The sequence below is a fragment of the Sinohyriopsis cumingii genome, chromosome 19 (genome assembly GCF_028554795.1).
Source record: "Sinohyriopsis cumingii isolate HCF-2022 chromosome 19, ASM2855479v2, whole genome shotgun sequence".
NCBI classification, from domain to species: domain Eukaryota; kingdom Metazoa; phylum Mollusca; class Bivalvia; order Unionida; family Unionidae; genus Sinohyriopsis; species Sinohyriopsis cumingii.
In genome coordinates, this window is record NC_142979.1 from 60,175,937 (window position 1) to 60,201,753 (window position 25,817).

The 25,817-nt window shown below is 35.3% G+C and overlaps 1 protein-coding gene across 3 annotated transcripts in view; it reads right to left on the reverse strand.

Annotated features, from left to right (window-relative positions):
- Positions 1-25,817, reverse strand: part of LOC149775796 (uncharacterized) — a 145,282-nt gene that overhangs the window by 38,040 nt on the left and 81,425 nt on the right. For all 3 annotated transcript variants that reach the window (XM_089944046.1, XM_089944044.1, XM_089944045.1), the window contains exons 20-23: positions 15,081-15,249; positions 12,094-12,258; positions 6,972-7,132; positions 234-418 (exon numbers count right to left, since the gene is read on the reverse strand). In XM_089944046.1, coding sequence (XP_089800172.1) covers positions 234-418; positions 6,972-7,132; positions 12,094-12,258; positions 15,081-15,249 — 680 coding nt within the window. The remainder of the gene's footprint in view (positions 1-233; positions 419-6,971; positions 7,133-12,093; positions 12,259-15,080; positions 15,250-25,817) is intronic.

Here is a 25,817-nt window from a genome sequence, read left to right on the forward strand (position 1 = left end):
ACCATCAATCTATTAAACAAAAACTTTATTTTTAATCCTTTAATTTAATTTTAAAATGTATGTACATAAAAATCAGCTACAAATTGTTTTTAATATTTTGCCTATTTATTCATAGCCACAAACAATAATTATAGATAAGTGAACAAAAAATGACAGCGTATAACAACCTGTCTAAAATACTATTTTTTGTTTTTCAAGAATGTTTATTTACAAAAGTAGTGGAAAGAACTTACTCTTCAAACAGTGGCACAATAACCCAGCCGAGAATTCTGTTCTCATCCTCAAGTGAGAGTTCCTGTCCCTTGGAGTCAGTGACTTTGCCAGGGGCACTGTGATCTGGAAGGGTGTGATATATCAAATCCAGACCAAACAACTGTATCACTAGGCAACTGTTACTATCATAGTATGGATGGATCAGCTGTGAAAAGAAATGATTATGTCTGGGCATGTCACTAAAACTACAGTATCCTCTGTGCCAGAAACAGGCAATTTTCTAAAACAGAAATGATGACAGATATTATATTTGTTACATATTAAGCACATCTTTGAATTTGTAATTTATTTAAACGTCTATTGTCAGAATAGCCAGATCTAAACCGCTGCTAAATATGTCATTAACATCACATCAATACAAAATGTGACCTGGTCCAAATTTCACTACTATCATCTAAAGTTAAGACCTAATGGAAGAACTGAGCAGGGGTTCATTCTAGGTGGCACTCTTGAGCTAATGAACCACATTTTTCTCTTCAAAGACACACAAAAGTTTCTCTGTAGAGCCCTTAGATGCATAAAGAAGAAAATAAAGATAAAAAATTATTACAGTTGACTTTAGACTGAATGAGTGCTAAGTGAATAGAGTGCTCACTGCCAAAGCAGATGATCATTTGATGACAGAAATGCCTTGCTGATTTTGATTTACCTTAGGCAACAATCGATAACATTCAAGCTCACTGATATAAATGCAAAGAACTGAAATAGTCAGTAAAAAACAGCACTGCATTTTTGTAAAAGGAGTGTACTGGGCCAAACAAAAATGCAGACTCTAATGTCCAAAATAAATTTTAGAAGGTAATGTTTACTCGAACATGAGGAATTTCAATCCACTCATGCAAAATTGACAGCTGTTGAGACTGAAAATGGTTAAATGTGCTTAGGTGGTAAATTCATTGACAGCTGCAATAAATTTTAACTTTTCTGCCATTATATACTTGAATCAGTCATTGCTGAGTCAGACCATAGCACTGTTTGATGTGGTTTAGTTGTCAACTAAAATAATATTGTTCTGAACAGTGGATGTGTTAGTTAAAGCAGACAAGGAAGTTGTAGAAAATCATGCTGCATTCTAACTTCACCATCAGTGATTCAAAGCATATATTGTTGGAAAATTGAATATTTATTGCATTGATTAATAAAACCACAACACAAGTGTCTGTGATATTAGCATGTTTTGAATTTCTACAGTAAAGAAGAAATGGTAAGGGTATCTGTGACCCCCTTTTTTCTAAAGGACCCTAATGTTTCAACCTGTTAGGGGCCACAGGACCCCACTTTTTCCTTACTGTACGAGAATGGCCAATTTTAAGTCAGATTACAGACATTTCTCTGAATTCCAGATTTTAGGTTCTGACATAACTCATTTCATGAGAGACAGGAAAGATTCTTAAGTTTAAATAATTGTTAAGTTTAAATATTTATCTCTAACATGATGTTTGGTACTGACATTTAAAAGTTTTATTCACTGATTTGTTTACTTGGTAGTTATCCTTTAAGGTCATTTAATTTCAACTCATGAGAAGAATCCTAGAACAGTATTTTAGTACTATAAAATAATGCATAATGATATTCATTCAGATCTTTCTTTGCTTTCTTGTGGAATGCTTTATAATTTAAGTTTTCAGCAATTTCTACAGTTCAGAATTTTAACGGCGCACAGCAGTAAGTAGACCATCTATTTTACTCACTGCATACTGTTATGAGTCTATGCTCTTAAAATAAATAATAAAAAAAGAGCAAAAAGCAACAATCTTTGTCAAATTCAACAAATAACTTATTTCCCTACAACACAAAGTGAAAACAAGAAAAAAGAACCCTAGAATTACAGACACAAGTCCTAATAATTTAAAGTCCTTAATAAAATTCAGTAGAAGATCAGGCAGATCACCCAATATCCTCTCTTCCATGATAATGCAGTATGCCAGTGATAATGGAATGGTAGGTTTTAACTGTGATTGGTGCTAACTGTTTCTCACTGATGAGCCATAGGAAGTTAGCTATAGAGGTATGGATGCCTGCAGTGGTATAAATTGCTCTTATTCACCATTGAGAATATATTCCATTGCCTTTGTACGCCTTGCAAATGGATGGGCTGTCTCACTTGTGGGATTCTCCAGCGCTTATTGTGAGAACTGTTTCTTCCTAAGGGCATATTTTAATAAGATCCAGATGTGTAGGTTCAGTAACTCTGGGGTGCTTGCTTAAAGCAGAGAGGGAATATCGCAATTCATGGTGAATCTATTGTGAGATTCATGAGGTTTATCCCAGATCTCCCATCTGAGTGGTGTAATCATGATGATGATACTCAATGATTGTATTGACTCCTGTATTGCCTTAGGAAACATAGGTGTTGGAGGAGGAATGTATACATTTGACTGTTCCAATCTACAGAAAGAATATAGATTATCCAACTCTTTTTAATCCAGGACTGGTGAGACAGAGGATAGAATTTTGGCATTTCACTTTGTTGGCAACAGGTCCATCATAAGTTGATCCCATCGGGCACATACTGAGTGAAAACTGAGGGATGAAGATACCATTCTGTTTGCATTAGTTCATTCCTGCTGGATAGTGAGTCAGGCATCACATTAACCAGCCAAGGATATGTCGAACTTGGACATGGACTTGTTGTTGACAACATGGCTTCAGAAAATCCCAAACAAGACTGCAAAGATCTGGGGACTAGGTTCTACCTTGCTGTTTGAGATAAGTCCCCACAGTGGAGTTGTCCAACAAACAGAATGAAAACCCCATTACATGTAGGTAACATATGTCTTTTGCTACCTTTAGTTGGAGAAGAATGTCGAGGATGGCAGCTCACAACATTTGCTGCATGTTAGATCCCATTACTTCAAAGATGTCACTAACTAGAGGCTCTCTTTTGGTGGTAAAGGCTTGAGGATGAATGAAGAAAAATCTCTTGGAAACTGAGGCATCAGGATGGACATCATGCTTTAGAAGTGTCTAGAGGTACTATACACCTTAGATTGATCCATGAGTGTGCCTATATCAACTGTACAGGTTCGACTTATCCATGAGAATGCCTGTAGTGACTGAATTTAGTCTAGAGGAAGCACTACGTGGGTTAGACTGCTGTATAACTGTTCATGAACTGGGTTCTTGGCTGTTGAGGCACTAAGCTGGGCATCATATGCTTTAAGTGCCTAGTGGTACTATATGTATCATGGAACTGAACAAGTTTGTTTTTCTGGTGGTTGATGCTGTATGATTGATTGTGGTCATGGCCCATTGCAATCAAAGTCATATAACTCAGCCCGGTCATGAATATAGCCATCTTGGCTGGTATGACATTGTCCAGTTCTTGAGCCTGGCACTGAGTATGGGATATTGATCTACGTAGCTGGTTCATAATTCTGGTATGCAAGAGTGTAACTGAGGTTGCTGTTGGTCTCCATCTCACTCTTTAGTAAATGATATGGATTTGAAACCTTGTGTGTAAGCTAAAGATGTTTTTGTCCCTCAAGGTATGCTTCTGCACCTTCCCCTTAGTATATATAGAATTGCCAATTGACTTCTGTCCATAATATGCAAGTCTGATATGTATTCAAAGAATGACAACCTGAGAAAACTACATGTGTAGAGTTGTTGTGAGACTAGTCATGCCCACGGTCTAAAGATGTAAGACAAAACACACAATATATACATGTAGTGCAGTGTATGTCCTTCTTTATGAACTTATGAGTGTCTGTGCAGGATTACACATTATAATCAAATCCTGTAAAAAAGGCACATGATGCCTGTACAGTTCGAGACTTTGAGCGTCACTATTAATATTTAGGATGTGGATGCTAAATAATCAATTCTATTACCAAGTTACCCATAGGAAGGCAATTGTTTTGACTGCCTATCCAGGTAAAATCACTGATGTGTTGCTTATAGTAATTACATGTATGAAATGGACGCTAAAAGTAAACCATGTATAGAAAACTTACCTGTACATATCTGATCACAGTAGAAGCTATATGTAATATAAATGAGTTTTCTGAAGTCCACACAAATGCATATAAAAAAGGCACTGATGCATCATTATTGATATAAATGAAGTAGATGCTACATATCCAATATGATACAATGTTACCTTTAGGAAAGCCCAATAATGTTCAATACAGGTAAAAATCAGTAAAGCATCTCATATATAATTATGAAGTGGATGTTATGACAAGATAATGTAGAAATTATTTACCTGTATGTATCCGGACATAGTGGAAATTATACAGCAATATTTAAATGAGTTTTCTATAACACACGCCAGTTCTGCACTTATTAATATGGTTATAGCAATGTGAGGGGATGACATTGTGACTCATGCAATTATGTACCAAAGGTGCTTAAGTGTGTGAGGACAGCAAAGTGATAACATTGAAAAATTAGAAACTTTGTTGTTGACAATAGTAAGAACAGAAAAATTGGCAATTTATAGATGGAGTGTACTTCCTTTCAGAGATGAGACTCCTCCAACTTGTTCTGAAGTAGAAAACTACCAAACTACTTGTATGGGTTTAGTGAGGACTCTGTCTGTAAAACTACCAAACTATTTGTATGGGTTTAGTGAGGCCTGTCTGTAAACCTACTAAACTACTTGCATAATGGGTTTAGTGAGGCCTCTCTGTAAAACTACCAAATTACTTGACGAATACATGGGTTTAGTGAGGCCTCTCTGTCTGTAAAACTACCAAACTACTTGTATGGGCTCAGTGAGGCCTCTCTGTCTGTAAAACTACCAAACTACTTGTATGGGTTCAGTGAGGCCTCTCTGTCTGTAAAGCTACCAAACTACTTGTATGGGTTTAGTGAGGCCTCTCTGTAAACCTACCAAACTACTTGTATGGGTTTAGTGAGGCCTCTCTGTCTGTAAAACTACCAAACTACTTGCATGGGTTTAGTGAGGCCTCTCTGTCTGTAAAACTACCAAACTATTTGTATGGGTTTAGTGAGGAATCTCTGTCTGTAGAGAGTGTGCTACCTGGCACAAGTGGAAGAACTGATGATTTCACTGGATTTGGAACCAATCCTGGTATCATGAAGAGATCACTTTATCTGGCTGCCACCTAGGTGGGCAGATAAACTCTAGCTTTTTAGCTAAAACGTTTTAATCTGGGAGGTCTTGAAGTACTAGGTAGTAGTAGTTCTTCTAAGGTATTATAATTGGGTAACATAACTGAGGAAGAAATAGTGTAACAAAAAGGTCCAGTTCTGATGAAACTGTAACAACAAGAAATAACAAATACAAGCAGTACATGCTATCTCTCTTGCCCTATCCCTAAGCATGTGAGCAAGATTCCAGAAGATGAGTACTGTGTTCCACAGTGAGCCAGATTAAAAATTCTCAACTATAGTTCTAAACCAAGGAGCAGATACAGCCTTAATTTTTCTGAAAAAAAATATGTTACCAAATTAAAATGATAACAGCAAACCATGATAAAATGAGAACTCATTTATTTAGAATGCATAAATGAATTTAAATTTCAGCTAGTATACAAAAGCAGCAGAAATTCCAGAACAAATAAGTTCTTTCTTTACAAGTTTTTTGTGGGTAATATTATGCAAGGTATTGAGGGTATGACTGGTATCACGTTCTCATTTTGCACATTTTTTTGTATTGATATAGGGGATGGACTAGTGAAAGTATAATACTACCAGTTTCATCTAAAATACCTTGAACAAAATTACCCACAATGATCGATTCAAAAAGAAATTTTCAGGTCTGCCATAGTGTGCTACAAATTATACTTCTAATTGCAGCTGAAATTCATTTATTTTCTCAAAACATTAAAGTTCTCATCTTGTTAAGATCAGCTTTAAATATGTTCAACATGGTGAGTTAGTAAACATATTTTTTTCAGAAAACTGAAATGTTATGCCTATTTGACACTGTTAAAATATACATTGCTATGTCCAGACTATGTGGTTACTTATTTTATTTGAAAACAATGAATGCAAATGAAACATGAAAGACAAAATGTGCATCTCTTGTATTATTCACTGTTAGAGGTGTAGTTGCTGGCATGTGAGACTTGGAGCAAAAGGTTATGCAGTTGTTTGTATAAGAGACTTGGATCAAAAAGTTGTGAACATGAATCCTGATAATGCAGTTGTTTGTAAAAGAGACTTGGATCAAAAGGTTGTGAACATGAATCCTGATAATGCAGTTGTTTGTAAAAGAGACTTGGATCAAAAAGTTGTGAACATGAATAATGATAATGCAGTTGTTTGTATAAGAGACTTGGATCAAAAAGTTGTGAACATGAATAATGATAATGCAGTTGTTTGTATAAGAGACTTGGATCAAAAAGTTGTGAACATGAATAATGATAATGTAGTTGTTTGTATAAGAGACTTGGATCAAAAAGTTGTGAACATGAATCTTAATAATGTAGTTGTTGTATAAAAAACTTGGATCAAAAGGTTATAAACACGGGTCTTGATACTGTAGTTGTTGCTCTGCTTTTATGGAAAGCACTGAATCTCAACTTGCTCCAATCAACCAAACTATAAACAGAAACAAAGCTTCAGAGGGGTGGTTAACATGTGATGAACTGGTTTCCCAAGCTAGTACAGTTCTGAACCTTGATTGCATCACGCCATGGAACCAAAGATAAGCTTAAATGTTATCAGCTTCCTTGAGGTTTGGGATGACTTGAACACTTTATTTAAAAAAAACTTTTGACTATTACCTGTGGCTCATCTACCCATACAGGAGCCTGCTGGTAGCTGCTGAAGTCATGCCTCAGGGTGATAAACTTCTCCTCTTTTCCATATCCATCGGCATTTGGTTCAAACCCAAGAACTTTTTTGCCCGGTGCAACTCTGGCAAAGCACTGGACGTACAGGTTATCTAAGAAAATAACAGGTCCAGAGTTAATGAACTTTTTCAGCACAGGACCAAAACTTAAAGCTCTGTTGTTAAAAACTATACTGCCTTTCAAAATTTTAAACTTGATAATCTGTATTAATTTTTTTCCAATCTCATACAATTAAAGTACTGAAAAACTTATGTGCTTGTTGAAACAGCTTTTGAGATACATGTAGATCCAAAATTTCAGTTCTTTTTCTTAATTTTTGAACTGAATTTTTAAATACAATGCCAGATGTCCACAAATAAACCTGTCTAATATTAAAAACAACTGACACTCTTTCAACCCAAATCAAGAACACAAATTTGCATGCAATAAAATAGTTGTCATGCTGAAAATTTAGCCATTTTTTGCCACTTTACAAGATGGGTGATAAAGGTACAAAAGGATAATGTTTCTTCATTTATAATTGACTTTTATGCTGAGAGAGCTTAAAGAAATTATCTAATTTAGAAGGTCACCTTGCTCCTTAATTAAGTGATGTGATGTGATTTGGATTTTTAACATAGCTTTAACAATTCTTCAGTAATATTGCTATGATGTCTGTAGTGTGACAGTTTATAGTGATGTCTAGCAGTGGAGCATCATGCCGCAGGCATGTAGCATGATGTCCCACCCAGTCACATTATCCTGACACCAGGATGACCAGTCCTAACACTGATCTCTTAATGCTGAGCACCCAGCGAGGCAGCTGTTAGTACCATTTTTGTAAGTCTTTGGTATGACTCAGCCGGGGATTGAACCCATGACCTCCCGCATCAGAGGTGGATGCTCTAACCACTAGGCCACCGGAGTGGTGCCCTAATTAAGTACCAAACAATGACAACCGTTCTGCTATAAGCCATTTATACTCACTTATCAGTCAAGTCCAACTGTAAAATGCAAAGACCCAGATCTACAGATACATAATGCAGATCGGGGTGAATGCAGTTTGTTAGGCTTAATCAAGAGGACACACAAAATAGTACATATTTTGTAACAGCAAATGGATCTGATCAAATAAACTCACAACAATGAGCTAGTACAAATTTCTATGATAAATCGTCTGTCATAGCAGTATAACATACAGCTAGCACAAGAGGCTATAAAACGCATTCTGCCAGAAGAGTAAAATGCAGAACTAAACAAGAGGCTATAAAGATTGATATGACCATCCATCCAGGAGGAGTAGCGATAATAAAATTTTCAAGATGACCACCATTTTCATTGAGAAACGACTAGACATCATAAGTCATTTTCTGGTAAAAACTCAATGCTGATGTCACTCTCTGTTCAGGAAAAGCAGTGATAACAAGAAACAAACCATGCTGATATTACCATTTGTTCAGGATGATAAGTGATAATAAGATTTTCAAAATGGTCAGAAAAGGCCATACTGGCTGTCTGAGTAACACCATTCTCATACAAATCCAACAAGATGATGGGATGACTGTGTCAAGTTTCATAGCAATCCTTGAAATAGTTTAGAAGAAGTAGTGATAACAAAGTTGAGGTAATGGACAGATACGCAACACATGACAGACAAAGGACAACAGGGCACTCCACAAGCCCTTCTGGTCTATAATAAATAGAACTAGAACAAGAGTACCAAGAATGGCACATTTTATGCCGGCTCAAACTTTCATGCAGAATCCATTGTTGTTCTTTGAGTCATGGCCACATGACCTTTGAGCCATAAACAATAGGCATCTTCCTAACTGTAACTGTGAGATATCCACAAAATTCAATTGATGTAGCTAATGTTGATGAATGTTAATATCAACAGTGACCTTGACCTTTGACCTTTTGAGCTAGAAATCAATACATTTCTTCCTTACCCCAACTCATCCACAAAGGATGGAGGACAATTTAAATCATTAATTTAAATCATTGTACAGGAAGCATTTTTTCTTTCAGTCACAGTGACTCTGACCCCAAGTGCAATGTAAATGTAATTTATATTTTAATTTTTTATTTAAAAAAAAAAATACATGTTCATCTGAGTTTTTTCTTGTTATTTTTAACTGAAATCTGAAATGGGGCATGTGATTCCCACCCCTAAAAATGCAACACAGAGCAAATATCAAGAAAAAAAGTCTCATAAATCTAGTATATCATGTCCCTTGGAACAAACTTCTTCAGAAAATCTCAACCAAAAGAAACAAAATATTAGAGTGTCATACAAAATAGTGATCTGAAAGGGAACTGTCACAATTAAGAAATATGTGTACCAAGGCAAATCACACTTTGGGTCTATTAACACACAACTTATTATCTTCCCCACATAATGTGAAAGAAGTTGACTTCAGAAGTTAAGTTAGACTTTTTTCTGAATTTGCTTGTAGAGTTTAAGACCCTACTCCCATGTACTACAGGATAGACTTAAACAAAATTTAAATGTGAGCAGCCATATTTGTTATAGCAAATTATGAATTATGACTACAAAGGAGGAACTATGACCTCAATATTGAACAAGCTGCATTAGAAGTCCTAAAAACCAATGCAGATTGGAAATCCTAAAAACCAAAGCAGATTGGAAAATAGATTAGTACTTTTTATAAAAGCTTAAAAAAGACAATGCAAAAATTACCTACTACAATTTGACCTAATTACAAATGAACTTGTTGAAATCAGTATGAATATACCTACCAGATTCCTAATGCTCAAATGCAAAGTTACAAATCTAGACTTTATCCCAAATACTGGAAACTTTATTACCCAACTATTAGTCACAACTGCTGAACTGATATAAAACCAAACCAGAACATTTTCAAAATCAGTATGGTTAAAAAAAATTATAAACAATTTTTTGTTTAATGCTAGTAGTGTACAGATGTTGTCAAACTAGTCAAGATCACACAACTCCAAGTTTGAAGTTTGACTATGAGAGACTCAAAACAATCAACCTCACCAAAGTGAACAAGCATCTATTAGGGACAACTATTTTGTTGATTAAGGGTCAGTCAGGCTAATAACAAACTGCAAACAGCTGTCCTGTAAAAATTACTAATATAGCAAGTCCTGTATCTCTTTAAATGGCTGTGCCTTAGTCCACTGTGGGGGCCCCGAGTGGCCAAGTGGTCTAAAGTGCACTCCACTACGGATCACTGCCATCTCACCTCTGTCTGCGTATGTTCGAGTCTCGGATTTGGCAAATGTGGGTATGTGAGAAAGTTTGCCAGTAGCTTTTTGTGGGTCGGTGGTTCTTCCCGGGGTTTTCCCAGGTTCTTCCTCCACCATTAATACTGGCCGCCATGTATAGCCTATCGTGTGCTGAAAAATGGCATTAAACCCCACAACAACAACAACAAAAAGTCCACTGTGTATTAATAATCAGTAGGTACATCTATGGCTACATGATTAAGATGAATGCCGAAAAGCTTATCTTAATAAAGAGATCAATGACAAAGCCATATTCTTTTTGTTTTGGAACTTATGCATCTGTATGTTTCTAATATCCATGATCTATATCAACAGAAAAATGTAACACCTACTAAAGGTCCAAGAGCTTGAACTCTCAACTCACACCTTCCACAATTCACTTGCATTTTGCAAGTGTAAGAGCATCAAATTTTAGCGCTGACAGTCTGATAAAAATTAATTCCAAATTATATAGGTATAATTAATATGCAGTCTCTTGTTCATAATCAAAATCATCTGAGAGTTTGATGATGTAAACCTATTTATTCATTAAGTATTATCAAAATTTTATTAGAAATATAGTTTCCAGATCTAGCAAGGAAAGAAACTCTGCCAAACTGGATGCAAGATCATCTCAGTAATAAAGGCAGATCTCACTCATTACAGAACCTGTTTAAAAAAAGGATGAAATAAACTTATTTACCAATCTGGAGCAAAATCTAATAAAAATTATGTGTCCAGTGTGGCAACATGCTCAGCCAACCAAATACAAGATCTAATACTAATTCTGAGTCCTGAATGGTAACAATCAAATACAAGATTAACCGATTTTGATGAGATAGTACTGTATATATTGGGACACAATAAAATAATTTTTTTTTCTTCCTGTCCCAGAACTTATGGTGACACTTTTTTCCACCTAGGTCATGTGTCCCATGACTCAAGAAACGAAAAAAATTTGCGTTGAATTTACACACATAACCCTGCCACTGCACATTGCAATAAGATAGATAAAAAATTGCTTATTTGATAATAGTATGAAAGAAACTAACCTTACATTGTTATCATATATTCTTCTTTGATCATCAAGAGCAATTTATTAAAGAAGTCTAAATGTCCATACTGAATATCCTGATGACTGTTTACTACTTTTTATAAAAAATCTGATCAATAAAGTGTTGACAATACTGACCAACTGGATGCAATATTACCTCATTACTATCCATGGATCTCATTCGTAACTGTACCTATCTAATATCTGATGACTGAATTATATTTACCATGTCTGACCAAAATCAGAAATTTAGAGTGGTAACAAGCTCAACAAATCAGTTGAAAGATCACTTGATTAATATGTATGGATCTCATTCAGTACAGAACTCATGCAACATCTTGATCAACTAAGTCTATCTCCAAGTCTGATCAAAATCGGATAAGGAATAATGCTTTCGTCCATTTGTATAGGACAATGTAGATTATAATCCTCATGTATCAAGAAATCTGCCTGACCCCCCCCTTCCCCAACTGTTAACCAATATTTGAAACTCCCTTGCCATCTTGTGTATTCACTTATGCTGTGATCAATGTTGCTTGCAAGTTGTCAAAGGGTAGATGTATTCTGAACAAAGACCTGACAGATTTCTTATCTTGATTAACTGTCTGGGGACAGGGTAACCAGATTCCTTTGCATAATTCCCTGGTCAGGATCTGGGTATTATTTTTATATGAACTGGTCATGGACAAAGGCAGGCAGGCCTGGTTTGAAATTTGGGCTGCACACCCCTATCCAAATTATTTTAAGTACCTATTTAGAACTATATACCTGGTAATCCAAAAGCCTGGTTGATCCTGACACGAAGTCCAATGCGCAACTTGTATCGTACACATCGGGTAAGGGCCAGGTTTCCAGCAGGCTGGCTGGTTGGCAAGTGTTTCTTGATGTCCAGTCTATTCAGCAACCAATCTATCAGTTCCTGGTCATCTCGACCTGTATACATTACATCTTCTAAACTTAAACTTTATTCATTATACATTGACTGCACAATACATTCTAATAAATTAGTCAATGCACTTAAATCTCCCAGCTATTTGTATGATGCAGTTTTCCATATGTAAGACAAGAGAGAATTTTTAGACAAGAAGCTGTCCGTGGACTGCATTTCAAGTTCACCCCTAAACTTTGAACCTTTGGGCATTTGTTCGGAGAGATGAAGATAAGTGCACTAATGTTAAATCATCCATGACAACAACAGTCACTGTAACAGAAACTGCTGGCATGCAGGGGAACAATGACCTACATTAAACTCTGACATTTCATTTTCGTTCAGTTTCATTGCAGGAAACGTGCACTAGATATTAATCAGACAAGTAAAAACAGCGAACATAAGAATTCAAAATTCATTTGGTATAAGTTCACAGTAAAAATAAAATACTCAACAATAAATACTGAAACAGTGAACAAATTCAAATCATTTCTTGGCTTTTCTTCTAAACATAATGCCTATTTAGATATTAATCATATATCAAACATTAATTTTTGTGTCCTGTGAGGTATTTGGAGAAATGAGATTTTAGTGTTGTTATCAGTTATTTCCCAGCCTAGTCTATCGATGTTGTGGTGTTAATAAGTTTTTTTTTAATATGAGGTTGTCTCTCATTTGAACACCCTTGAATGAACAGCATTTAGCCAGAAGTGATATATCCTAACTTTCACTTGTAAGAATTGTTTTTGTTTCCACTGAGGTGCTCTGCAAAATAAGTTTTGAAGTAAAACATGACTGATTGATAATACTTTCCTGTTATAAAACATTACAAGAACAACCACTAACAGACAAATCTTTGATTATAATACATTATAAGTACACCCACTATGAAAATAAAGTACTTGGGTCTTCAGACTGCCTCACTAAACAATGTAACAAATCAACAACTTAATGAGTCTATAGTAGCTTTTTGAATGCTGGCTGGTTTTTCTTCACTAAAAGATCAACAACTGCTGGGACTTTGTGCATTCTTAATAATGAAGCAGGAAGATGTCACCAAAACTCAGTTGACAGAAGTTGGAAAACTTGTTCAATTGGAGTGTTGAAGGCTGAATCTTCAAAGACAGAAGAATGCAGCGATATGGATGTCTACTGTTACAGTAATGCATGTTATGAAGATGGCAATGAGAGCAAAGACTGATGGTGGTCAACAGGACTAGGCAACTGGTCAAGTTACGACACTTCTATTTCCAAATATAGTCTGGGAGTGTCAGCAAGCATCAGTGATTGAAGCATCACCGTAAATGGTGCTGGGTTATGACGAAAACTGTGCCAGGCCAGAGCTGTCCATTGTCTGTCTACACTACCTCTTGGAGTCCAGTACTAGATAGATGAAGTTTGTTCTTTGAGGCCAGAGCCTGGAGTACAAAAAGTCTGCTTACACTAGCAATTCCAGTCACTGGTAAATATATGTGTCATGAAAAATAAAAATATAGCTATGTAATGTATATCTAACTTTTTATAACTCTTTCTCCACAATTGTATTTATGTTTAATTTTGTTCATGACTAAATTGTAATGATCACATGTAGACAAGACATTATATAGCCTATTTGTTTGTACTCGGGAATAAAATTTGATTCTAGGTCATTATGAATGGAGATTAAATAGGATCTATAAATTGATGTTGTCAAGCTTCTAATAAAACCTACTGACAACTTTAGAGCAATTTCTCAATGGCAGGTAGGTTCTTGGAAGAATTAAGTTATCTTCCACTGGATGGTTTGGTCACATGAATAGGTATTTTTAAATACTGGATTGAGTAGTAAGATCTGTCACATGGGGATGCTGTGACCTAGTCATAAAAGTCTTGAAGATGTATATAAGGAAAATTAAAAAATGCTAACTGGACAAAAACATTATTCTGAGACAATTGTGAATTATTCAAATGAGTTCTGGACAATGCCATTGTGATATGTGAATTCGAGGATCTGAAATTCTTTTTAAAACACTCAATTCTTCTGGAACTGATTAGAACTTATTTTGGATTCAATTCATAACACTGTAAGTTCCAGTTTTCATTTCATACATTTGATAAATAAATTATTTGCTAAGTTTTACACAGCTTGTTGATTTTGCTTCTTTATGTTACTTAGTTTATGACCATACAGTCATTACAACTGTACTATATTTCCTTGTTGTGAGAAAACTACAGAACTGCTAACAGAATGATAAGGCATATGCAGAGACTTTTTGCAAGGTCTCAAAGAAGAACAAGCTTCCTAGCACAAGTGGAGGTAGTAACTGACACAAGGACCAGATCTTTTATCAAGACCAAGAGGAGATAACTCTTATCTGACTTTCACCCAGTTGGGCAGACACACCTTTGTTACTAGAAGCAAGTTTGGGAGGGCTTGATTTGCATCATAGTGGTTGTACTCCTAATGAATTATGACAGGATAACTTATCTGAAGAAGAAATGAGGTTGTACTGTATTTGTCAAAGTTATTTCCCTTCTTATATATATATATATATATATATATATATATATATATATATATATATATAGACATAGGCACACATATGCACACACAAACACACATACACACATAAAATTACAAGAAATCATTCTCGGGAACAAAAAGGAATAAAAAATCAACAGTATATCTGGTCTTTAGCCATTACAGAACACATTAAAATATTCAAATCCTGAAAATAAAATTCTTATGGTGAATCTAAAAGTGAGCAAAATAATACTGAATTGATCCAATAAGGCTACATAATTTGATGTCATTGTTCTTTCTGCTATTAAAATTGAACCTGCTGACCTAATGGTGCCCCATCATTTTGCTGGATGCGCTGAATCATCTCTCGCACTGTTCTGGGATATGCCATGTGATCACTGTAGCTCTCAAAGATTCTCATCTCTGAACTGTTGGGACTACAGTTTTCAGAAAAGTAGTACCCTGTAGAATAGGGAGGAGCAGGCACATACTCCTGCAAAGATGAAAGAAACAAGCAGTCAAACCTGCAATTGCAACCAGCTACATGCAACATAAAGGTGAAGTACAGATGGTCTAGGCTAAAGCAAGATTTCACTTAAGAGACTGGTGCTCTACTGTCTAAAAAGAACATCCGGGAACATCCAGGAGTTCCGGATATGACCATTTCTTCTTTTTAACTGCTGAGTGTTGAAACCATTTCTGATATTCTTACACAATAAGACTTTGATTAGCCACTGTTGCAGCCATACTGGCTGTAAGATTGGCCCAATTTTCATTTATTAAAAACAAGTCACCATTACAAAACCTTTGGTGAAAATGTAATGTTCATATGCCTATCCAATCAGGAGAATTGGTGACACAATTTTCATCGTGTCCACTGTGGCTGCAATATTTGAAGTCAGATGAGCACCATTTTCAGTCAGGACCAACTAATTAGTCTTCTAACCTAAATCCAAGTTAGATATAACTTTCTTTCTGGGAAGAGAAGCAATAATAAAAGTTTCAAAATGGGTGCTATGGTGGCCATACTTGATTTCAGATCAGCACCATTTTCATTTAGTACAAACTAGACATCATAAAAAGTCTTCAGGTGAAAACCAAATGTTGATATCATTTTCCTTCTAGGAATAGCAATAAGGTTTTTAAAATGATTGCTGTGGTAGATATACTGCATATCTGATTAATGTGCATTTTTTAAGACCAGCTAGATATCTGAAGAAGTCTTCCAGTATAAACCCCTTGTCAATATGAATTTCCATACATAATGAATAAAGAAAATATTTTCAAGATGGCTGCTGTGGTCATTATATTTTCATTCAGGACCAACATTCTGTTCATGAGGTGAACTCATAACAAGATTTTCAAGATGGCTGCTGTGGTTGCCATTCTGGACATCAGATTACCACCATTTTCATTCAGGACCAATTAGATATCATAAGAAGTCTTTTAGTGAAAACCTCATGTTGATATGACCATTCATTTATGAGAACAAGTGATAACAAGATTTCCAAAATGGCTGGTGTGGCAGCCAGATTGGATGTATGAGCAACACCATTATCATTTACGACCAACTAGACCTTGGAATGAGTGTGTGTGCAAAGTTTTACAGCTATCTTCTAAGAAGATTAGGAGAAGTTGGAGTAAAAACTAGTGCTCATGTACAAATGGTCAACAGAGAATGGACCACTGAAAATAGGTCATCCTATAAGCTCTTCTGGTCTATGGCTAGTTGAGTTAAAATACTGTATAGCAACATAGTATGATGAAATTTAAAAAAGTACTTGCTGGCCTACATGCTGAACTGGAGAACAAGTCAAATTTGCTAATTTTGTACATTTTCCATCCTTCATAAGAAGATGCGGAGGTTAAGACAAGGCCATATCAATAACCTGGCTTCATTTTTTTCACTAGTAACTTTCAGTTTTATGAATGTTAGACTGCTCTTGTGGAATAAGTGGTTAGAGCATCCACCTCGGATGCTGGAGGATGTGGATTCAAACCAGCAGTTCCCTTGCTTTGTACTCAGCACTAAGAGGTTAGTGTTAGGAATGGTTACCCTGGTATGAGGATAATGTGACTGGGTGGGACATGATGCTATATGTCTGCAGCATGATGCCCCAGTGCTAGACATCACTATAAGCTGCCACACTGCAGACATCATTGCAATATGACTAAAACTTAAAGCTACATTAAAATTCTAAATCACACACACACATACACACACACACACACATGCAAATATTAAATATATCACTGTATGTTATTCTAGATTACCAGCAATTGCGAAATTGCATCACAGATGCTAACATACTTTCTCCAGTTTTGTTTTGAGTGAGGCATATGTATTACATCACATTTATTTCATTGCACCTCATGATCAAAATAAAATATACCCTGATATGAGAAAGAGAAATTTTAGGCCTTCTACATGCTATTTTGTACCTTACTGCCCCGGTTTAGTTTAGCTAAAGATCTTCTCAAAGAGCAAAAACAGTAACAGCATAGAAAATGGAAACCATAAAGATACATACCATTCTCCTTCAGTTTCAAAGATATATACTTTATAATTAAAAATTCACAATATTATATCCATAAAAACTTCATTTAGGTTAAAGCCCGAGAATGACCATTTAGCATGCTGTGTTACTGTCTCTGCAGTGCATGCACACTTGTTGTAGTTAGGCAGTATTTGGTTTGCTCCTTGCTCAGGTTATTTTGTTATTTTGAATGGCTCTGATACTTCTGTTGGTGAGAACAAAAGTTGTCACTGGTTGAGAAACATGAGTAAGCACTGGTAAATTTTTCTGTCATTACACAGTACTGTATTTACAATACCCTATGGGTAGCCTCATTTCCCTATTGGTAGCCTCACTAATCTGAACTGTCTATGGAATCTTGATCTCAGACAAGTGTCAGCTGGAATGACCTAGCCAAAGCTGTAGCATATTTAATTAGCATATAAATAACAGAGCAAAACCATATGGTTCTTGGACAATGGATACTGTAATTAACACTAGAAGGAATTGTTTATTTAGAAGTATCGATTGATAATGGAATATAATACTGCTCTTGTACATGAGTAATACCACAACTGTAAGGTAAGTGAACAATACCAATTTGAATCATTCTGAAACCATGCACTCCCTCCCCCTCTGTCTCTCTCATATTGGGGCATATTTTATTTTGACCACAAAGTTCCAGAAGAAACATCTGATACCTATGTCTTTGTGATGGCTATTCATTTTCTAATTTGTTTATTCCGATACACATATATGTATTCATATTTAAACAACAAATATTATATTACTAGTACATGTTACTTTAACACAATCGCATCTGATGCTCGTGAAATTGATACTGACGATCATGTAAATATTTAAAAATCCTTCTCATTTTCATGTCCAACATTTTAACATATATGATTTCTTCATCCAAGATGATTATTTTTTTTACACATAATTTTTCATACTTTGGAAAATATTTATTTTTTACATAAGAAAAATTACATGATATATGATAAAGCAATTTTAATGACATGATATATAGGTCAATTAACTCATTAACCCCTGGTGCTACATTTACGCAGCAGGAAGTACTAGCTGAATGCCGAGCTCTGTAGCATCAAGGTCATGTATAATATACTAAAGTGGGTGGTATTTTAGAAATGTAGACAGATGTAGCTCTACCATGATACCAAATAATCTGGACATTTTAGTTGCACTACCAAATACAGAGGAAAAAACCTATGTGTTTGGACCCGATTTGTTCCACCCAAAATTCGCCCGTGGTCGGAATCAGATTTTGTGTCCAGATTTTAGACATTTTGGCCTCACATCTAAGGCAGACCAGTCTCCACTGCACACAGACATTTGCAAAAAGTAGAATAGATGGGCATTTGGAATTAAGAGTGGTCTCAATACAAAATGATGGGTCTGTTAAGCAGAAAAAACCAACAAAAAAAACAACTCCACCTTTTACTATTCTGCTCAAGCATGAGCAAACTAGCCAATGAAAAACAGTGTTTCTAACACAACTAGGCATTAGGTTAATGGGAAATCTCTTGGAAGTTGATGTATTAGGATGTATTAAGAAATAATCCCCAAAATGTGTTTCCTACTCGCATTTCAGGCAAAAACAAAAAAAAATACACCAGCGGTTAAAGAGCTAAAGAGTAAAAGACGCAGCCCAGATTTCCTGGTGAAAAAGTATTTAATTATACTCCAGGTAGGCTGGAAAATACAATAGTTAGGAAATGTGATGTTTTGATGAATTGATGAGAAATGTGCACATTCCTGCTCATGAGACAATTTCACTAAGCACCCTCCTCCACTTTGGAGAGAAATGGTAAAGCCAAACACCTCTTTTATTGTATCTTCAGAGTTCCTTATGCATGACATTGATGTGTTTCCATCATAAACAGCTAGTTCAAGTTTATGGGCAACACACTGCAATCCTATGTAGAACTAATAACAAATATTATCGTAGTTATAACACCAGACTTGTTTCCTAGACTGACTGAGGCACCATCAAAATTGGCACATGATAGAGATGGCTTTGTTACAGACTGAAGTTCTGTGTTAGGTTTTAGGCTTTCAAACTCAATGTCATCCATTGACAGAGCATTTTTTATTCAAGCAAATATTCCTTCTGCATTTTCTGAAGTAAGGGCTCAATTCCAACTAATCTTGTAAGGGGTATTTTCTCAGTGGTGACAGATAACGTGTATATATACAATTTCTCGTTAACGACAGCACTGTCTGCTGATCCATCACTCAAAATGCTGATGGAATTTGCACTACTTATTTCATGTTTGATTGGATTCAGAAGGGAGTTTGCAATACAGCCACATGAATTTATATAATTTCCACCTAAATTGATGCCATTTTTTTCTGCACAGCACAAAAAGTTCAAAATCAGAAAATGGTTTTCCTGCTTTTACAACACAATAGGCAGTATTGAATAGGTATGACATATGTTCTCTTTGCTCTTTGTCCAGTTTAATCATGGCTTTAATGATCAGGACATCTGCTACAGCAAAATTACAATCTTCATCACTAGATTTTGCCAGTTGCTATCTTGCACATGCCAAATGTTTTTTGTTTATTGCATGCATTACAATCTTCATCACTAGATTTTGCCAGTTGCTGTCTTGCACATGCCAAATGTTCTTTGTTTATTGCATGCATTACAATCTTCATCACTAGATTTTGCCAGTTGCTGTCTTGCACATGCCAAATGTTCTTTGTTTATTGCATGCACCTGAATAGTGTTGACCTAAAAGTTTGGTGTTCCACATTGCTGTTTCACAACATTTTTTTTCTGTATCCTGATTGTATTTGACCCATGGCCAACTTGTTTTCCAGTGTTCTTTAAATGTTTGAACATGGTGTTCGTCATACTTTGCATCCTTGTTTGTCTTGATATTTTGTGCTGAGGGCCCATTTTCTTCATTTTTGGGTTTCTGCAGCTTTTGGATTTGCCGATGGATGAGAAGTCAAAGTTAAATAAACTCGTGCCTCGTTTTGATTGTCTGTTATATTCATTGTAGCAGAACCACATGTTGCAGGTTGGTTCACATTTTAGTGTTGTAGTCAGTGGCTGATTTTACCTTGTGGTATAGGATCAGTCAGGCACTATACATGAACACATTTTTTTAGCCAGCCATTGCATCAGACATCTCAAATCTTCTTGAACGAGGCTTCAAGCAGAGAACTTTGGAATTGTATCTTTCCAAGTAATATGATGAAGTCCCTTTGAATGAGATTAGACTTTAGGTCTTGGAACTTGGATACTTATGTTGAAGGATACTGAAATACAGAGGTACAATAACACTGGCTCACACATGTTTTTCCAGTCTGAATGTCATGTAAACAGCAAACACAGTAACTTTGCTTGTATGTAATTTTGCATATATATTTGTTGACATTTTACACTTTGTTTAAGAAACAATTATGAGACTGCAGAGGAATACTTTTAATTTCCAGTTTTTGAAAGAGTGGGAGGTCTGACAGACTTATGACATATTTAACTCTAGGGCCCAACCAAAAAACTTTATGTCCTGGACCTTGAACCTCCTCTATTTTCAAGCAATGGGAAATTGACAAAGACATTGAATGAATACTTGTGTCTGACTTTCTCCAAAAGACACGAATGTAACAATGCTAGGACTAATAAATTTAAAATGAATAGTCAAGCAGTGGAATGTGCCAATGTGAAAAATGAATAACATCAAGTGCTGTTATGTTGTAGTAAAAACAAACACATCTATCATACCTTCTGGAGTGGACAGAATCAAATCTAAAATGTGCCCTCTCATGCAATATTGGTACCAACTGAAAAATTCACCAAGAGGAATCAGTTACGGATAGAAAATTCAGTGGTTAACTTGGAGAATGACTGTATCTCTATTTGGGTGCTCAATCTGTCAGAAAAATCAGTGAAGGTTTATGAGAATATGAAGCAGCGATGTGTGAGGATATGATGGTTACTTAAAAAATCATAATGTACCCATATTCTCAGGATAATGTGATACTGCGGCATCTTTCAGTCTTGTATGAATAGTCATCAGAGCATCCAGTGAGGTAAGTCTATTAATTTGCTTTCCATTATATGGAAGACTTGGTGAAAACAGACACAGTGAAACATATGATTAACATCGAGCATGTAACACCCATTCACCAATATCGTATTTGTATTATGACACTATGGTCTTAAACAAAGTAACAGAAAGGAGCAAAAACCAACAAGTTTTGTAAAATTCAACAAATACTTTATTTCCTTAGAAAACAAAGAGAAAATTTTTAAAAGAACTTAAAGTAACATGAATTAAATCCCAAAATAGTCCAAAAGTTCTATCACCAGTCTTAATGAATAAAGTTCTGAATAAACTTTAGTTGCATTTTTTAAATAAAACAATGCCGAAGGTGTTGATGTGCCTGTAGTCTTGAATGTACTAATGTAACAATGGTCTGAAGTGTGATGATACGCCAACAGTCTTCTGATAAATCAAAATAATATAATCCATTATATCTTTGTTTGATCTCATTATAATTCTAAATAATGTCTCTGTTCAATAATATTATTGAACACTTTATAATTCCAGAGAATAAGATTTTGAATAAATAATTCCAGCCAAATGAAATACTGAACACAATAAGACTGATTTCTACTACAGATGTTATTGTAGAAACAAATCATTCTTCCAGCAAACAAGACTATAAAATCCTCTACTTGACCTAAGTCACAATCAGCATTTTCTACAAAAAAATATTATTTAATGGAAATTTCCATCCTAGAAGATTATGTTACTAAAATTAAATAATTATATGCTCATTTTTTTCTCTGTTAACTTTACATTGTCAGAATCATGCAATATATTATGATATTACACTCGTGCACACTTCATATTAAACTCACGTGAATAAAGGAACTACTTTCTATTTTGATTTATCTTATTTGTCTGTGGATGAAGTAAACTAAATGAATGGACTAATTTAGCAGATGTTTTGTGGACTGCCACATATGAGCTGCTTTGCCACATTCTGCATTAACTTTTTTGATACAATATTTTGGATTTAGGCTAGCAATAGATGCCAGACAATGTCCTTACAAATAACATGCAAGTGACAAGGCATAAACTGTCTTCTTTAGCTGGTAATAAGGATGGCAAAAAATATACTTAGTTTTACATCCTGAATTTCCTCAAAATGTACTTTCTTAGTTCTGCAAATCTGAATTACGTGATCCATGTCATGGGTTCTCAAGCTTCATTACACACTTCGAAATTGTACTGTAATTTCAACTATATTCCAAGTGCAATTACATCCTCCTTACTGCACTCAAAATGAAATAAACATTATATTCCATAGCGTCTTTTTGATAATTCAGTTGAAAGATTTCATATTTTTCCCACATTATGATTTCAAACATTCAATGACAGAACAGAAACACACAGATATCAACATGCTGCTAAAATCCAATGTACTTCATTTAGAATTTTCACATATAAATCCAGTCCATAATCATGAAATTTCATAGAATCAACAAAAATACCAAAATGTATTTATTCCAGATTAAATGGAAAAGTTGTTGCAATGAGAATTCAATCACAATATGAATTCAAATTTCAATTTTTAGTAGACCAAAATGCCATTTTCTTTCAAAAGTTATGTCTAGTGCATGACTAAGTTCGAATTTATCTGGGCGGAGCTATTAATAATGTTGTTGTGTAATGATGAATCTGGGCTTGTGTACTTAGTTTGGAATACAGCATACATTCAGTTACTTTGTTTCTTGTAGTGCATTTTTGTTTATATAATTAAAAATAAGAAAATGAGCACATCATAAAAAAGTTACTGCATTTGTATGGGAAAATATGAACTCGTTTTGTCAGACGGATATACTGCACTCCCAAGGTTGTGCAGCATTTCCATCCAAAATACTCATTCATATTTTCCCATACAAATGCAGTAATCTATAAATACAGTATGTGGTATACATAAGGAAAGCTATGTACTTTTATGGGGGAATTCCAATAACCATGACATAGACCCTAATAAATATGTTTACTTCTATTGATAATGATCCTAATATTTAACACACACTCATACAAAAAATATTAGCTATATCTTATTTGTTTACAAAATAAAAACATCATCAGTCTCTCAAGTCTGGATCATGGTGAACTTGATTTTGGACAAGGTCAAGTCAAAAATACAATCAAATATAACACACGATGGAGAAAAAAACAAAATAAATAATACAAATTAAATATACATATCTGGTGAATGATGACAAACTGGATGCTCTGGACTTGTTTGCATGCTGGACTAAGAAAGTGGGTATAGACAGGTGGCCTTAAACCACAGGAACTGAGATAAGACAGTATTTGTCACAGACTACAGCCCCTACCAGTTCAAAGAATTTGGGGACTCTCTTGTTAGTTTTGAACATTTGATGGGCGGATTCATAAATGGGCTCTGACTGAAAAGATGTCTCATCTATCTACATCAGGGTGGTCCAACAGCTTCAACACTGGGCTACATAATAAAAATGTAACATTTTCAAGATTATGATTTTTTTTTTTCAGCATTTACAAAAAGTTGTGAGACTGCTAGCTTATGGCTTGAAAATGAGTCATTTGTTCCAGAGTAGTTTTTCTTAATTAGGGCACACAGTGTCTCAAAACAGTCCAAATGGATCCAGATAATTTATGATCAAAGCCATGCAAGGCTGGTCTACACCTTTTAACTTCAAGCAGGTTAGAATCTTCATAAGCCTGTGTTCATACACTAAAACTGTATTCCAGGATTTGCTGTGACAGCATGATCAATGATGATATTGACAGAGAAATTTAATGATGCATGAAAGAAGCCCTTTTCTGGATTATCCTGATCCTGGTGTTATCTTCATTTTGATCACTGATGAAATTAAATTTTTCAACCAGGCCAGTACACTCCCAGATTGAAGGTGGACAAAAGGTTATAGCTTCTTACAGCCAGATGTTAAAGCACAGAGGAGGGCAATCTAAAATCTACTTACACAACAGTTACATAAAATTTACCAAAAGTAGTCTTGTAACTCAAAATTGTACACTTGAGATTCACCGCCTTTAATTTTCATTGAACAATACATAATTCAATCAACTTTAATGCCATTTATTTTAACCATTTACAAATCCTAATTGTTTTGTTTCAGACAAATAATTTCACTATTCTTTAGTCTTCACATATAAAAAAAAAATTTAAAAAAAGAATTCACATGAAATCAACATTAAAGCAAAATCTGAGTATAAGTCAGGGGATACCTGTATAGTGTTTTGTGGCCATCAGCACAATCAAGCACATTCACTGCTTCTTGTACAGTAGGAAATTCTTCATTTGTACTGACCACAGCTCATTAAGATGGCTGACTAAATTCAAGGACACCCAAAGCCAACTTGTGTTTGCTTGGAAACTATTATGATATATTATTTTAAAATTGTCTAACTTGGTCATATGAAACACAAAGTATTAACAGCTAGTCATGTGGGCATGTGGACTGTTCACATTGCAAAAATGTTGACAAAGACTGGGAATATGTTCCATAACTCCAGCAAAAAGCATAGGAGACAGTCCTCATGGATTTGTAGGAATTTTGACAGGACCAACTGAACAAAGCTCTGGGAGAGGACTGAGACACTGGATACATAACAGCTGCATTATAAAGCTGAGCAGAGCTCATGATGGAATGAAATCTCAATGGAGATTACAGCAGTTAAGGTATTATAGAGTCTGTGGGACAGGCTGGAACTTCAAGATGGTGTTTTGTACTGTACAATGGAGTCTGTTGGACAGGCTGGAACCAAGGATGGTGTTTTATACTGTAGATTGGAAAATGAGCCTGGAAGATGCATTTCCTGACAGCAAGTGGTCTCAGCAGTATTACAGAAGGATGTTCTTGCAAACTTTCATGATGCCATTACTCCTGGTCACATTGGAATGAACAAGACTCTATCTAGAGTATTGGGGCAGTTCTGCTTGCCCAGTGTTGGAGGAAATGTTACAGATTGGTGTTGAAGTTGTGATCAGTTTTCTGCATGAAAGAGACCATACATTTTATATAACTCCTATGCAAATGTATAACATTGGGACACTTATGCAATGAATCACTTCAGACATTTTATGACCCTTTCCTGTGTCACTTGTGGAAATAATTATGTTCAAGTCTTTCATGAAATTAAATGGATAGAAGCCTTTTTTATGCTAGATCAGGTTGCAGACACTGTAGCATAAGTTCTAGTAGATCAGTTCATTGTTCAGTTCAATGTTCAACTTAAAGCAGATTCATACAGATCATGGATATACTTCTGAGTTAATTTTCTTCTGGTAACTGTGTAACACTCCAGGGATAGATACAACTTGGACTATGGCTCTTTACCCATAATCATTTGGAATGATTGAACAATTTCAGTGGGGCCCTGAGTGGATGGGTGGTCTAAAGTGCTCACTGTTCCAGATCACTGCCATTTCACCTCTGTCTGTGTGGGTTTGAGTCTTAGGCTTGGCTAACTTTGGTACGTGA